General features: G+C 44.5%; 1 protein-coding gene across 3 annotated transcripts in view; it reads left to right on the top strand.

Moving 5' to 3' along the window:
• Positions 1-14,216, top strand: part of LOC140385869 (protein LYRIC-like) — a 96,147-nt gene extending 81,931 nt beyond the window's left edge. For all 3 annotated transcript variants that reach the window (XM_072468473.1, XM_072468474.1, XM_072468472.1), the window contains 4 exons: positions 4-120; positions 4,315-4,437; positions 5,972-6,125; positions 12,269-14,216. In XM_072468473.1, coding sequence (XP_072324574.1) covers positions 4-120; positions 4,315-4,437; positions 5,972-6,125; positions 12,269-12,339 — 465 coding nt within the window. In that variant the 3' untranslated portion in view covers positions 12,340-14,216. The remainder of the gene's footprint in view (positions 1-3; positions 121-4,314; positions 4,438-5,971; positions 6,126-12,268) is intronic.
• The last annotated feature ends 354 nt before the right edge of the window (positions 14,217-14,570 follow it).

Genomic DNA, 14,570 nt, shown 5'->3' with positions numbered 1-14,570 from the left:
TAGCTGTCGGATGAAGAGAAAGAGAAAGTGGACTCTGCTTTGCAAGGTTCGACAAACAACAAATCAAAGAAGAAGAAAAAGAAGAAGAAAAAGGTCGAAGATGCCACTGCTCCTGTACAAGTAAGCACTGCTGGAAGCAGATCCAGCTCTCTTTCAAAAGGGAATCGGATCAATATTTTTGATGGGGAAAAGATTGCAGGGCTACGGGGAAAGAACGGCAGTAGTGCAATTAACTGGATAACTCAAAGAGCCATTACATGCTCAAAGGTGCAGGTGGCCTCCTCCTGTCCTATATGATTCTGTGAAATGGCTCGAGCGATGACCTGTCTTTTTGGGACAGAAGTCACAAGAGTGTTCAACCAGTTATGTTCGGGCCCGAAATTGGTGCAGGTTTTACAAATGGCAAAGCAACAGAGAAGAGGCAAAAGTTTTGATTGTGTACAAAGCTGTTAACTGAGATTGTGTACCAGCCAGTCATGCAGACGGTGGGGGGGGGGGGGATTTTCCACACAACCCGACGTGTGTTTCATGGAGGCGGCCCAAAACATTGGCCTGAAACATCAGCTCTATTTCTCACCCTCTCCATAAACGCTGTCTGACCTTGAGCAGGAAAATGGAAGTGGTTTCATGATGAGTTGTGGATGCACTAGCCCCATCATATAACACTTGAGATGCTTGTCCCCCTACCCTAACTAGGTAGATAGCGCAGGAGTCCTCTGGGATCCCGCTCAGAAATTGGTTCTCCATTTTGGAAGCTGGTGAGGTTGCTGGTCCCGGAGAGGAGTGCCTGTAGACGTGACTCCAGGATGGTATGTTGCTTCCCTAGCGCCAGGGTCAAGGATGTCATACAGTGGCTGCAGGACATTCTTCGGGGGGAGGGTGAACTGCCAACGGTCGTGGTTCACATCAATACCAATTACTTGGGTAGGAAGAGGGATGGGGTCCTGCAATCAAAATTTAGGGAGCTAGGTGAAGATTAGCGAGCAAGACCTCAAATGTAGTAATCTCTGGATTATTCCCAGTGCCACGTGAAAGTGAGTACAGAAATAGGCGGATAAGGTAGATGAATGCGCGGCTGGAAAGATGGTGCAGGAGGGAGAGCTTTAGATTCTTGGGACTGGCTCTGGGGGAGATGGCACCTGTATAGGCCGGATGGCTTGCACCTGAACAGAGCTGGCATTGAGTTCTTTGCGGGGCGTTTTGCTAGTGCTATAGGGAGGCCTTTAAACTAACCCAGCAGGGATGTTGGAGCCAAGAGGAAATATCATAGAGGAATACCAGGATGCACAAAATACCGGGAGGGACAGAAAGCACTAGTATGGAGAATAGTAAATTAATAGGTAAAATAGGAGTATGGGAGAAAGTAATAAAAACAAGACAGCACAGGAACAGGCCCTTCGGCCCTCCAAGCCTGCGCCGACCATGGTACCTGCCTAAACTAAAGCCGTACACACTTACGGAGTCCGTATCCTTCCATTCCCACCCTATTCATATATTTGTCTGGATGCCCCTTAAATGCCGCTATCGTACCTGCTCGCACCACCCCCCTGGGTAGTGCGTTCCATATCTTTACCACCCTCTGTGTATAAAAACTTGCCCCGCACATCTGTTCTAACTTTTTCCCCATGCACTTTAAACCGATGTTCCCACAGTACTTGACTCTCCCAGCCTAGGAAAGAGCATCTGACTATCCACTCTGTCCATGCCACTAGACCTCTATCAGGTCGCCTCTCAACCTCCGTCGTTCCAGTGAAAACAGACCAGGTTTATCTAGCCGCTCCTCATAGCTAATGCCCTCCATACCAGGCAACATCCCAGTAAACCGCTTCTGTACCTTCTCCAAAGCATCCACATCCTTCTGGAAGTGTGGCGACCAGAATTGTACACACTATTCCAAATGAGGCCTAACTAAGGTCCTGTGAAGCTGCAACGTGACTTGCCAATTTTTATACTCAATGCCCCGACCGATGAAGGCCAGCATGCCGTATGCCTTCTTGACCACCTTATCCACATACGTTGCCACTTTCAGTGATCGGTCAACATGCACACCCAGATCTCTCTGTCTTGTCAGTACTCGCAAGAGTTGTACCATTTATTGTGTAATTCCTACATGCATTGGACCTTCCAAAGTGCATTACCTCACACTTGTCCGGATTAAACTCCATCTGTCATTTCTCCGCCCAAGACTCCAATCAGTTTATATCCTGCTGTATCCTCTAACAATCCTCTTCACTATCCGCAACCCCACCAATTTTTGTGTCGTCTGCAAACTTACTAATCAGAGCAGCTACATTTTCTTCCAAATCATTTATATACATGACGAAGAACAAAGGTCCCAAAACGGATCCCTGTGGAACGCCGCTAGTCACAGCCTTCCATGACCTCTAAATCGGGGTTATTGTGCATGTGTGTGAAGGCACAAAGTACAGTAAATAAGAATGGGGAGTTAGAGGCGCAGATTACATTGTGGAAATATGATGTTGTGATAACAGCGACCTGGGCTCAAGCAAGGGTAGGACTGGGTGTTACATACAAGGTGTTCAGAAAAGAGAGGAAAGTAGGAGAGTTAAGGGGCCATTGCAGAACTGGAGAAAGAGGATGTCCCAGAAGCTTCAACGACAAACAGAAAGGGTGTATAAACTGGAAACTAGTGAGAAAACAGTAGAAGAACAAATCTGCAGGGAAATTACAATTCAAACTGCCCTAGAATTGCCGAGAACCTTTGTGAGACGGCAGTTGTGACCTCCTTACCCAAGGAAGGATGTACGTGCCATTGAGGTTCGCCAGACAGATTCTTGGGATGATGGGATTGTCCTATGAGGAGAGGTTGAGGAGACTGGATCTGTATTCTCTAGAGTTTAGGTGATCTCATTGAAACATACAAAATTCTTACAGGGCTCGACGGGGTAGAACATCCAAAATACAGAGCAGGAGTAGGCCATTCAGCCCCTCTAGCCTCTGCCATTTAATAAGATCATGGCTGATTGGATAATAACCTAATCTGCATCACCCCCCTGCCCGATCGTCACCCCCTTGCTTATTAAGAATCTCTCCAAATTGCAGTGAAGTTTAATTTATATTTGAATATCACCATGATGTGTTTTGTTTCATGGCTTTATTAGTTTTCTGAACATGACACCATGGAATGCTGTGGGTTTGCATACAATCGCAGCTTGTTGGCAATAGTGCAGCCCCACTGATACCAAGATGTGATCCCATCCATGGCATCACACACAGCCTGCGGTTGCTCCTGGAGCAGGCACTGTGCTCGGCCTTTATAGTTGCCAGGGTGTTGTGGATTTGATACAGATATTTTGTTCAGTAACCAGAATGATCTCCCAAGCTGCCCATGTAAAGTACACACCTGCCGACACTTCCAGGGTCTTTTTGCCGCTGGAACAATTGAATTAAACAATATAAATGATTTAGTAATTTGGAAATTCTGGGCTTAAAATAAGTGATGCGATAATTTGATTTGAATAAGCAATGTCATGGGTGATGCATATTAGTTTAACTGTGTGTTAGTATTTTTTTAACCCTCAAGTGTCATGTGTAGCCAGACCCCACTCCCGAAGTTGAGCACATCTCTAAGCTAACACTACAGCGAGTGACTCGCTTCCTGACTTCCCAAAGCCTGTCCATCAAGACACAAATGATGGAATACTTTCCACTTGCCTGGATGAATGCAGCTCCAACGTGGGCGGCATGGTGGCACAGTGGTTAGCACTGCTTCCGCACAGCGCCAGGGGCCCGGGTTCAATTCCGGCCTCGGGTGACTGTGTGGAGTTTGTTCTCCCCGTGTCTGCATGGGTTTCCTCTGGGTCTTCCGGTTTCCTCCCACAGTCCAAAGATGTGTAGGTTAGATGGGGTTATGCAGATAGGGCGGGAAGTGGGCCTAAGTAGGGTGCTCTTTCAGAGGGTCGGTGCAGATCAGATGGGCCGAATGGCCCCCTTCTGCACTGTAGGGCTTCTATGGTTCTAACTCGAGAAGCTCAACACCATCCAGGACACACCATCCTGCTTGATTGGCACCCCACCCAGCACCTTCAGACATTCCCTGTCTCCACCTCTACCCACGCACTGGCTTCAGGGTGTACGATCTGCAATTTGCAATGCATCCTGGAGCTCCCTCCCGAACAGCATCGGGAAGGAATATAATGTGAGTGAGGTGAGACTGATTCTAAAGGGGCAATCCTTAAATGTGTGCAGAGTTTAGAAAACATCGCTAGCTTCCATTGCCTTTGACAATGAAGGAATCCTCTCCTTGGGTTTTAAGAGTATTATAGTTTAAATTTTTTCTGATTTCTGTAAAAGGAGACCGAGGAGCAAGAGAAAGATGCCATTAGTGGAGGGCAGGAGCAGCTTGTTGTACCAGACCAGCCTGAAAGGGAGACTGCTCCACCTGTCGAAACAATATGCACTAGTGAACCAGCTGAGGTAAGTGTGTCGATGTTTAATAAGTGGCAGACTCCGAAGTTACCATTGGAACAGGACTAGGCCATTCAGCCCCTCAAACCTGTGAGACTTTGATGATGGGATTGGAAGCCCCATATCCATATTTGCTGAAGACACAAATTGGAGGCATAAAATTACAAAGAGATGTTTGTAGATTTAAGTAAATGGGACAAAATGTGGCAAATGGATTTCAGTTTAAGCAAATGTTTGGTCATCTGCTTTGGACCTAAAATGAGGGTAAATAATAAAAAGAGGAGTCCAGGTAAATAGCTCATTAAAATGTCTTGAAATGGTACTGAAAATAACCAGAAAGGCTAACGGAAACCAAAATTGGACAGCGCAGGACCTGCAGCAAGTAACTCACCTTCTGACTGACTCCCCAAAGCCATCTGTTAGATATCTGGAATTTGAACGAGATTCCTTGACGATCAAAAGAGGCTGCCGGATCAACCACTCCACCCAGCATCTCGGTGTGCATGCCTGTTCAGTGTTACCCTGCATACCACGCCATCCAGGTCCCCAACTGTGACAGCTGTACTTCTCTGGGGAGCAAGCAAACTAACCGTCCTCTACTGCTGCCTTTTCTATGGCCATTTGTGCCACATGCGCGTGCTGATCCCTAACTCTTTGCTGGGCACCACGATAAGTGAGGGCCTCCTCTGCAGTGCTGTGCTGTTCTCGCCCTTCCCCCTCGGGCTGCTGGGTCCAGGCAGGCAGCATTTCTTGGGTGTCTGAAAGCCAGGAATTCGGGAAGGGGAAGATTTTGTGAGGGAAGGGGTGGGAAGCAAGAGGTCCATAGTCACACCATCTGCCCATCGTGCTAGACTGTGGAATGAGGGTGAGCTAGAAGTTGAGAAGAGGCTGTCATCCTCCATGTGCTCAGCAACACGAGAGGTCACTGCACAACCATGACGTGGAGAACCATCTCCTCTGTCGCGTCTGGGAGTTGCAGGCATCTTTGTCACTAGCTGACTCTACTCTGTTCTCCTGTGTGGTGAGTATGAGATGTCACATGGTGCATTCACCAATATCACCCCACCACCCTCAAATGTAAATTCTTCTAAATGTGAGCATCTCCCAACACTTCGCTGATCCTTATCTCTAACTTGCTTCAGCTTTACGCCCTGCAAGTTATTCAAACTTTTGCCTCTTCTACATCTTGCATTCCTTCATCTGTGCCTTCAGCAGGTCTTTGACCCTGAGTTCTGTCATTCCCTTCTTGAACCCGTCCTACTTAAATCTATCAATTTGACCAAGCTTTACATTGCAGCACCTCCTCCTTTACCAATCCCTCCCCTTCTCAAACTCTACCTTTAAGCCTTTGAAGACCCAGGGCACATTTCTCTACATTTGCCACGCTGATTGCAGGTTGTTGAAGGAGAAAGATGGGTGAACATTTTGGGCGGGATGAAACCTTCGACGTTTCCAGCTTTCGATCCCAGAATTGTTTGGGTTGGGAAGGGAGATTTAAATCTCGCGCCTCTTTTTTAAAATGATTTTGTTTGTTTCCGCACAGGTTGAAGAGGCACCGCCGGTAGAAATTACTGAAGAGCCAGCCGAAATTGTGGAAAATTCTTCCCAGGATATCACTTCCCAAGTGCCAGACACACTATCGGAGACAGAATCATCTGTCTCTGCCACTAAACTGAATAACCTGCCTCCCACACAAGGTCAGTATTTTAAATCTACCTGAGTGTGTGTGTTTGATCTCATGAAGATCAAACACATCACAAGGTATATAAAGCTACAACTTCAAAGTTCTTTTAGCATGAAGAAATAGAGATTTAAATATATATGGTAAATATGATTCAAACCTGCTGAGTATTTCCGATAGTCCATCTATTACACCGACAGACCACCAACTATATAGTAAGCTTATTGCAGCTTCCGTCCAAACATAGACACTGAATGCCATAGGTGGGTGGGACAGCCTTTGGCATCAAAGGCAAAGGTTTAGTTCAGTTGATTGGAGAGCTGGTTCATGGTGACAGTGCGGAAGGATGTTACAAGTTACAGAGGGACATCGATAAGCTGCAGCGCTGGGCTGAGAGGTGGCAAATGGAGTTTAATGCAGAAAAGTGTGAGGTGATTCATTTTGGAAGGAATAACAGTACTGGGCTAATGGTAAGATTCTTGGCAGTGTGGGTGAGCAGAGAGATCTCGGTGCCCATGTAAATAGATCCCTGAAAGTTGTCACCCAGGTTGAGAAGGTTGTTAAGAAGGCGTACGGTGTGTTAGCTTTTATTGGTAGAGGGATTGAGTTTCGGAGCCAAGAGGTCATGTTGCAGCTGTACAAAACTCTGGTGCGGCCGCATTTAGAGTATTGCGTGCAATTCTGGTCACCGCATTATAAGGAAGGATGTGGAAGCATTGGAAAGGGTGCAGAGGCGATTCACCAGAATGTTGCCTGGTATGGAGGGAAGATCTTATGAGGAAAGGCTGAGGGACTTGAGGCTGTTTCGTTAGAGAGAAGAAGGTTAAGAGGTGACTTAATTGAGGCATTCAAGATGATCAGAGGATTGGATAGGGTGGACAGTGAGAGCCTTTGTCCTCGGATGGTGATGTCTAACACGAGGGGACGTAGCTTTAAATTGAGGGGAGATAGATATAAGACAAATGTCAGAGGTAGGTTCTTTACTCGGAGAGTAGTAAGGGAGTGGAATGCCCTGCCTGCAACAGTAGTGGCCTCGCCAACACTAAGGGCATTCAAATGGTCATTGGATAGACATATGGACGATAAGGCTTTAGAGTGGTTTCACAGGTCGGCGCAACATCGCGGGCCGAAGGGCCTGTACTGCGCTGTAATGTTCTATGTTCTATGTCCTATGTAAGAGTGAGGCCGACAATGCGGGTTCAATTCCCGTACCGGCTAAGATGATTAATGAAGGCCTGGCATTTATTGTTGGGTAATTACAGATACATGCTCTCTTCGGTAAGTACCAGAGGTCTGATGGCGGCCGAACAAATGTACCCTTCATTTATTCTCTACTCTCTGAAAAGAATGGGGGAAGGAAAGAGAAACAATTGCATTCACCATTAATGTCGACGTGCAAATTCATCTTCAAATTCGGAATTTTCTGCTATAAATGCAAAGCTACATCTACACAGAGTTCAGTTTGGAATTGCCTTCCATTGGGTAGCTGCGGGTCATTGAATATATTCAAGTTAGACATTTTTTATAGGCAGGAAGCTGAGGGCTAAGGGGCAGCAAAAAGATGGGGATGAAACCTGTCATCAGATCAGCCCATGATTTTATTGAATGGTGGAGCAGACTCAAAGGGGCAGCACGGTAGCCTTGTGGATAGCACAATTGCTTCACAGCTCCAGGGTCCCAGGTTCGATTCCGGCTTGGGTCACTGTCTGTGCGGAGTCTGCACATCCTCCCCGTGTGTGCGCGGGTTTCTTCCGGGTGCTCCGGTTTCCTCCCACAGTCCAAAGATGTGCAGGTTAGGTGGATTGGCCATGATAAATTGCCCTTAGTGTCCAAAATTGCCCTTAGTGTTGGGTGGGGTTACTGAGTTATGGGGATAGGGTGGAGGTGTTGACCTTGGGAGGGTGTCCAAGAGGGAGAGAGGAGTTCCCTTGCTGATGACTGAATTCAGTAAATATGAAATAATTCAGATCCATTTGAGTTGTTTATGAATTCAGGAATGGACAATATGGACTGGAATTAGAACACAAGGACATTGCCCCATCTGAAAACACACATACACGTTGAAAACACACGGTTGCACAGTGGTTAGCACTGCTGCCTCACAGCTCCAGGGGCCCGGGTTCAATTCGGCCTCAGGTGACTGTCTGTGTCTGAGTTTGCACTTTCTCCCCGTGTCTGCATGGGTTTCCTCCCACAGTCCAAAGAAGTGCAGGTTAGGTGGATTGGCCATGTTAAAATTGCCCCTTAGGTGTCCAAAAGGTTAGGTGGGTTTACAGAGATGGGGTGGAGTCGTGGGCTTAAGTATGTGCTCTTTCCAAGAGCCGGTGCAGACTCGATGGGCCGAATGGCCTCCTCTGCACTGTAAATTCTATGATAATCTATGAAAAAAAGGGACAGATTGCGGTCTCCTGGCTCTTCATAGAATTCATAGAATTTACAGTGCAGAAGGGGGCCATTCGGCCCATAGAGTCTTCGCCGGCCCTTGGAAAGAGCACATACTTAAGCCCACGACTCCACCCCATCTCTGTAAACCCACCTAACCTTTTGGACACCTAAGGGGCAATTTTAACATGGCCAATCCACCTAACCTGCACTTCTTTGGACTGTGGGAGGAAACCCATGCAGACACGGGGAGAAAGTGCAAACTCAGACACAGACAGTCACCTGAGGCCGAATTGAACCCGGGCCCCTGGAGCTGTGAGGCAGCAGTGCTAACCACTGTGCAACCGTGTGTTTTCAACGTGTATGTGTGTTTTCAGATGGGGCAATGTCCTTGTGTTCTAATTCCAGTCCATATTGTCCATTCCTGAATTCATAAACAACTCAAATGGATCTGAATTATTTCATATTTACTGAATTCAGTCATCAGCAAGGGAACTCCTCTCTCCCTCTTGTGCATGTAGTCAGGTTATTCTTCTGTGGCGACTTTACCTTTATCTGAATGTTGACTATTGGAAAAGATGAGATTTTTTTTGCAGTGCAGCAAGTTTGAAGTTGAGATTGTAACTTGATGAGCGCCTGTGCTGCCGAAGAAAGAAGCAGTAGTTGTTTGGTTGCTGAAAAAGACACATATTGTCAAATCTTTTCAACTTGCGCTCATCAGGTCAATACACACGAATACCAAATGTAATGGGAGCAGCAATTAATCCTAGATGAGAAGGGAGTGCTGATTGGTTGGCAAGTGGACTCTGGTAGAGGCGTTGCCATTTTCTCATGCGAATGACAGTTGGATCAGCAGTAAGCAGAGTGAAAAAACCTTAATTTTTCACGGATTGGGGAATGCGGATGAGGCTTAATCTCAGTTTGAATTTTGTGAGGGAGCAAATGCTGGAAGGTGGCCTAGTTTGAAACTAATGGAAAAAATCTACAGTGGGCCCATTAGGCTCTTGTGGCAAAGAAAGTAATCAGTTGAATTAGCTGGAAAGAATTGAAAAAAGTAACCAGAATAAGGGACCGAGGCATCTACAGTTGAGAGGATAAATTAAAGTCTTACCTCTGGAGAATTTGCCCTCCGATCCAACTAGTCTCAGGACTGTGGTATTTTTTGAGTGGTGAAATAAATAACTTTTAAGATTGATATGCCTAATAAGAAAATTCTTGTGGGAAGTAATATTTAAATAAGTACATAAATATGTAATTATCAACCATAAATAGTGTTTGATTTGTTAAAACAAAATTTATACAAGAGAGTTTGTGTTTTATTTTTTTTAAAGTGAAATCTAATGTCGTAGTTTCATTAGTTAAAACAAAGCACTCATAGATGTTAATGGCCCCTAACAGGGCTGTAACAAAGTTGAAGCTCAAATCTACAGACTAACACGAGGTACCCTGGGATATTGTCCAAGGTTTAACCTAACAATGTTTCACAATGGTTGTATTTACTGAGAAGCAGTTATGGCGTTGTGGCGATGTCAATTATTAGAACCTTTCCGGAGAGGGAAGATTTATCCCCAAAGGTTTTGCGACCGCTAACAAAGGTTAGGTTCGTCGCATTAGCAGCAAAGTTGAAATTAGAGTTAAAAGCAGGGACTATAAAAGCAAAAGTCGATTTTTTTTTTTTTTTTTTTTTAGCACCACTCTTGGAATTGGGCAGCACAGTGGTTAACACAGTTGCTTCACAGCGCCAGGGTCCCAGGTTCAATTCCCGGCTGGGTCACTGACTGTGCGGAGTCTGCACGTTCTCCCTGTGTCTGCGTGGGTTTCCTCCGGGTGCTCCGTTTCCTCCCACAGTCCAAAGATGTGCGGGTTAGGTGGATTGGCCATGCTAAATTGCCCTTAGTGTCCCAAAAATGTTAAGTAGGGGTTAATGGGATAGGGTAGATACATGTGCTTCAGTAGGGTGCTCTTTGTAAGGGCCGTGCAAACCCGATGGGCCGAATGGCCTCCTTCTGCACTCTAAATTCTACGAAGTGGGAGAAGGAAATGTTAATCCTGATAGCAATTCAATGGAGTTGGCTAGAATTCAGTAACAGATGTAGCAACTTGAAATAGAAAAATAAATGGAAATGCGAAAGCTTGAAATTGAACTCCAGAAAGGGATGTTAGCAAGAAAGAGACAAGAGTTTCAAAGAGTAGTGAAAAAGTGGGAAAAGAAAAGCTTAGATGATGTGGTGAAAGAGGCTGGAATAAATAATAAACTTCACAAAAATACACAGCTATGACGAAGGGGATAGTAAAAACAAATGAACAAATTCAAGGCAGTCAAGAAGATGAGGGTGAGTTAAAAAGACCCATGTTCTCACTGTCGTAAAATTGGACATGTGAAGGCAAATTGTTGGAGGTTGAAACTTAAATCAGTGGCGGTAGTGCAAAGAGCAGGAATTTCTGGAAAGGGCTGTGTTAGAAAGTGAAGCTTGTGAGAGACCCGTTGCTTCTCATGTTATTATAGTGGGAGTGGATAGAAATGTGAAGGATTATAAGGGAAAGTAACTTGAGTTTTGTCCAAGGAAGAATCTAAAGAGAGTCATTCTATGGCACACGGGTTTAGCTTACTGTTAGCAAAAGATTTGGCCTTCTCATATAGTTCACTGAATAAAGATATATTGGTAAGGGGCATTGATGGGAAGTGTGTACCTATATAATAGTGAAATTACATCGTGCTCTGGTAAAGGAGTCTATTGTTGCTGCCGTTGTTTTAAGTTATCTGTTAAAATGCAGATTTTATATTGGGAAGCGATTATAGTGGACAATGTTTATCTACAATCTGGGACGGAATGCCACTGTTCAGGAATGGTTCCTCTGAGGCTTGTCTGTGATCCAGTTAAGAAACAAAACCGATGGCAGAAAGGTATTGATGAACTAACTCTAGGAACGAAAAAATGCAAATGCAGAAAGTGTTTACAGAATTTCCAAATCTAAATTTGCCACAGAAAGGACTGAGACCTCCGAGTGATGCTAAAAGGTTAATGACAGTTAACACTGAATTAAATGGACATGTCAGTGTTAAACGAACACCAGGATTAACAATGTCTAAATGCCAAGATACAGAATGTAGCAAAAATCTAAGACAAAAGAGTTCAAAAGACCAGTTACGGCAGCGCAGTGCTTACCATTTTTGCCTCACAGTGCCAGGGTTCTATTCCGGACTGTCTTATGGAGTTTGCACTTTCTCCCCTTTTCTGCGTGGGTTTCCTCTGCGTGCTCCGGTTTATTCCCACAGCCCATAGATGCGCAGGTTAGGTGGATTGGGCAGGCTAAATTGCCTCTTAGTGCCCAGGGATCTGCAGATTCCATTACGGAGGTAGAGCAGGGTTGATGGGATAGTGGACCTGGGCAGAGTACTCTTTAGAAGCAATGACGGTCAGAAATGATGAGGCTGTCAGTATTGCTCGGAAAGGACATGATGAATCTGGCCTGAATGCGCTCAGGAGAAACTAGGAGATGTTCAAAGATCAGACCAGATAAGAATATCAAACTTTTTTTTTTCCTTTGTCGGTTAATGCAGATTAAAACAATTTCACTGTCTTAGCGTGACTTTGGGGACTTGAGGAATATGGGAGTAGGGTGGGAGAGTGGAGTTGATGTACCAAGTTGCTGCTTCCCCAGTGACTTCCACTTATGGAAAATATGCACGCTCGTTCTTCTGACGATCAAGCACGTGTATAATAACCGCGACTGGGTTGTGCCCCGTGTCTCAACCTTGTGCTTTCTCTGTTCCAGCAAAATCTGAAGAGAGCTGGGAGTCACCGAAGCAGGTCAAGAAGAAGAAGAAAGCCAGAAGGGAAACATGAGCTTTTTTTTTTGTATTCAGTGGTCAGCTGTTATGCAAAATGATCTTGAAGAAAAAAAAATCTGTTTATGCAATAATTTGTGAAAATGTACAGAATTTTATAGAAGAAAATTTGACTGTAATTTTTATTAAAACTTATTGCAATGCGCATGAGCAAACTTGATTTGATACCATGTAACAAACTTCAAGTGAAACACACTGATGCTGTCTACAGCCACATCGACGCTGGGCCTACATTTGTTGACACTAGGAAACGTGTGATTTTTTTTTTTTTTTCGTCGTTTCTTCAATTGTTTGTTAAGGGTTTGGGGGGAAAAAAATCTGTGCGGAACCAAATCATAACATTGCAACCATCGGCTGCACACGAGAGATTCGCGACTAAAAGTTGACTTTTAAATTCAGAAGCTGGGCTGAATGAAGAGTAATTTCTAGGGAGCGTGGTGCTTTTCTATTTTACGCACTGCCCCACCCCTCTCCGCCCACACCCCAAGCTGAGGTTCCAGAGCAGTGAAGAAGTCGTTGTTTTTGGGGGAGGGAGACACTCTGAATTGCAGTCAGCCCATCTCTTTAGAAAAATATACAATTTAAACATTGATCACATGGTGTTCAAACAGTATAGGGTAGAGTATAAAGTGGGGGGGGGGGGAAGAAAACATTTAAATAGCTTTAATATTTGTGGACAGAATTACAATTTATATCAGGAATGACATTTTACTGCCTTAACCTGTAGTGTATAGAGAGAAAGGTGTTTAGATAACTTAAAGGGAAATTACATTTTTCTAAGAATCATTAATTGCTGATTGGTGAGGATGGGTGGGCCGGGAGAAATTAACAGTTGCGTATGGTGGGAAGATGTTTAGCGCCAATTAACATTGGAAAGACGCTGCAAACTAGACAACTGTTCTTTTTTTAAAAAAAGTCAATCTCAAGATGCCATTCCTCTGCTGATTAAAGTGGGCCTCGTCTAACCTGCAGTTTTGGTTCTGCCAAAAATGTGCCCCCCCCCCCTTCCCAAAAAGAGTGCGCGGGAGTTGATACCATTCAGTAGTTGATACCATTCAGTAGTCGGCCACTAGACTTTGCCAAGCAGCTTAAACCTGATGGATAGCAATCACTTGGTGCGTGGGTCTCAATGCTCGCGCGCTCACACAGCTTATCACAGTTAAGGCTAAGGCAGAAGGGGAAGAAAAATTGAATTGGATAAGAACAAATGGGAATACTTGAAATAAAAAGTTAATAGCGTTGAGGAGTTTAAAGCACAATTGTTAAAAGAAAAACGCAAATCATTAAACTGAAATAGTCTGGTCAGAACCTCGACCATAGACAGCCCTGCAGGTAAAGATTCCAGTTTCTACTTTGCAGTGTTGGCATCTGAGTATTGTTAAGAATGACTGGTGCATGCTATGCCATGTGCATTGTTTAATAACTTTACCAAATGTACATTCTTATTGATGAGGACCATGGTATTTTACACCACCTACTTGAGTTAACCTGATCATCGTAAGCCATGATTATTGTTTTTGAATGGGTGTAAAATGTTCATGCTGCAGTGAAGAAAATGGAGCATAAAAGTTTAAATGAGCTGATACTAATGGTCCACTAATCTACTGTGTCACAACTGTTACTTAGTTTGGTGACACCAGATTGCTAAGGTTTTGCAAAGTTTAAATAATAAGTGTCATTATGCTCCCAGTAACCTGCCTTAATTGGTTATGACGTGGTATTTGTTGTGCTTTCGTAATTACCTTGATTACTAAAGTTAAACAAATGTATTTATACCTGTTTCAGAAACATAGCAAGTATGTTTACATGTTCTAAAGTTTGTTAAAATGCAATGAATTTCTAAGTTGATTTGTTCAAATAAATTTAGCAAATTAATATGCATGCATCGTAAGTTTCTTCAAAGCATCTCGTGACATTGCGTACAGGTGGTCGAGACCAGGTCTTAAAAATTTTGTCTGTGGGCGTTGCTGGCAAGGCCAGCAATAGCTGCTCGCTCCTAATTACCCTCGAGAGCAGTTGAGTTAACCACGTTGCTGTAGTTCTGGGGTCGCATGTAGGTCGGACCGGGTAAGGACGGCAGATTTCCTACCCTGAAGGACATTAGTGACCCAGGTGAGTTTTCAACCACAATCGATCTCAGTTTCATGGTCACCATTGCTGAGACTAGCTTTATATTCCAGATTTTTTTTAAAAAATGTATTTGAAGTCCACCAGCTACCATATTGGGAT

The sequence above is a fragment of the Scyliorhinus torazame genome, chromosome 11 (assembly GCF_047496885.1).
Source record: "Scyliorhinus torazame isolate Kashiwa2021f chromosome 11, sScyTor2.1, whole genome shotgun sequence".
NCBI lineage: Eukaryota > Metazoa > Chordata > Chondrichthyes > Carcharhiniformes > Scyliorhinidae > Scyliorhinus > Scyliorhinus torazame.
This window is presented reverse-complemented; position numbering and strand designations above follow the sequence as displayed.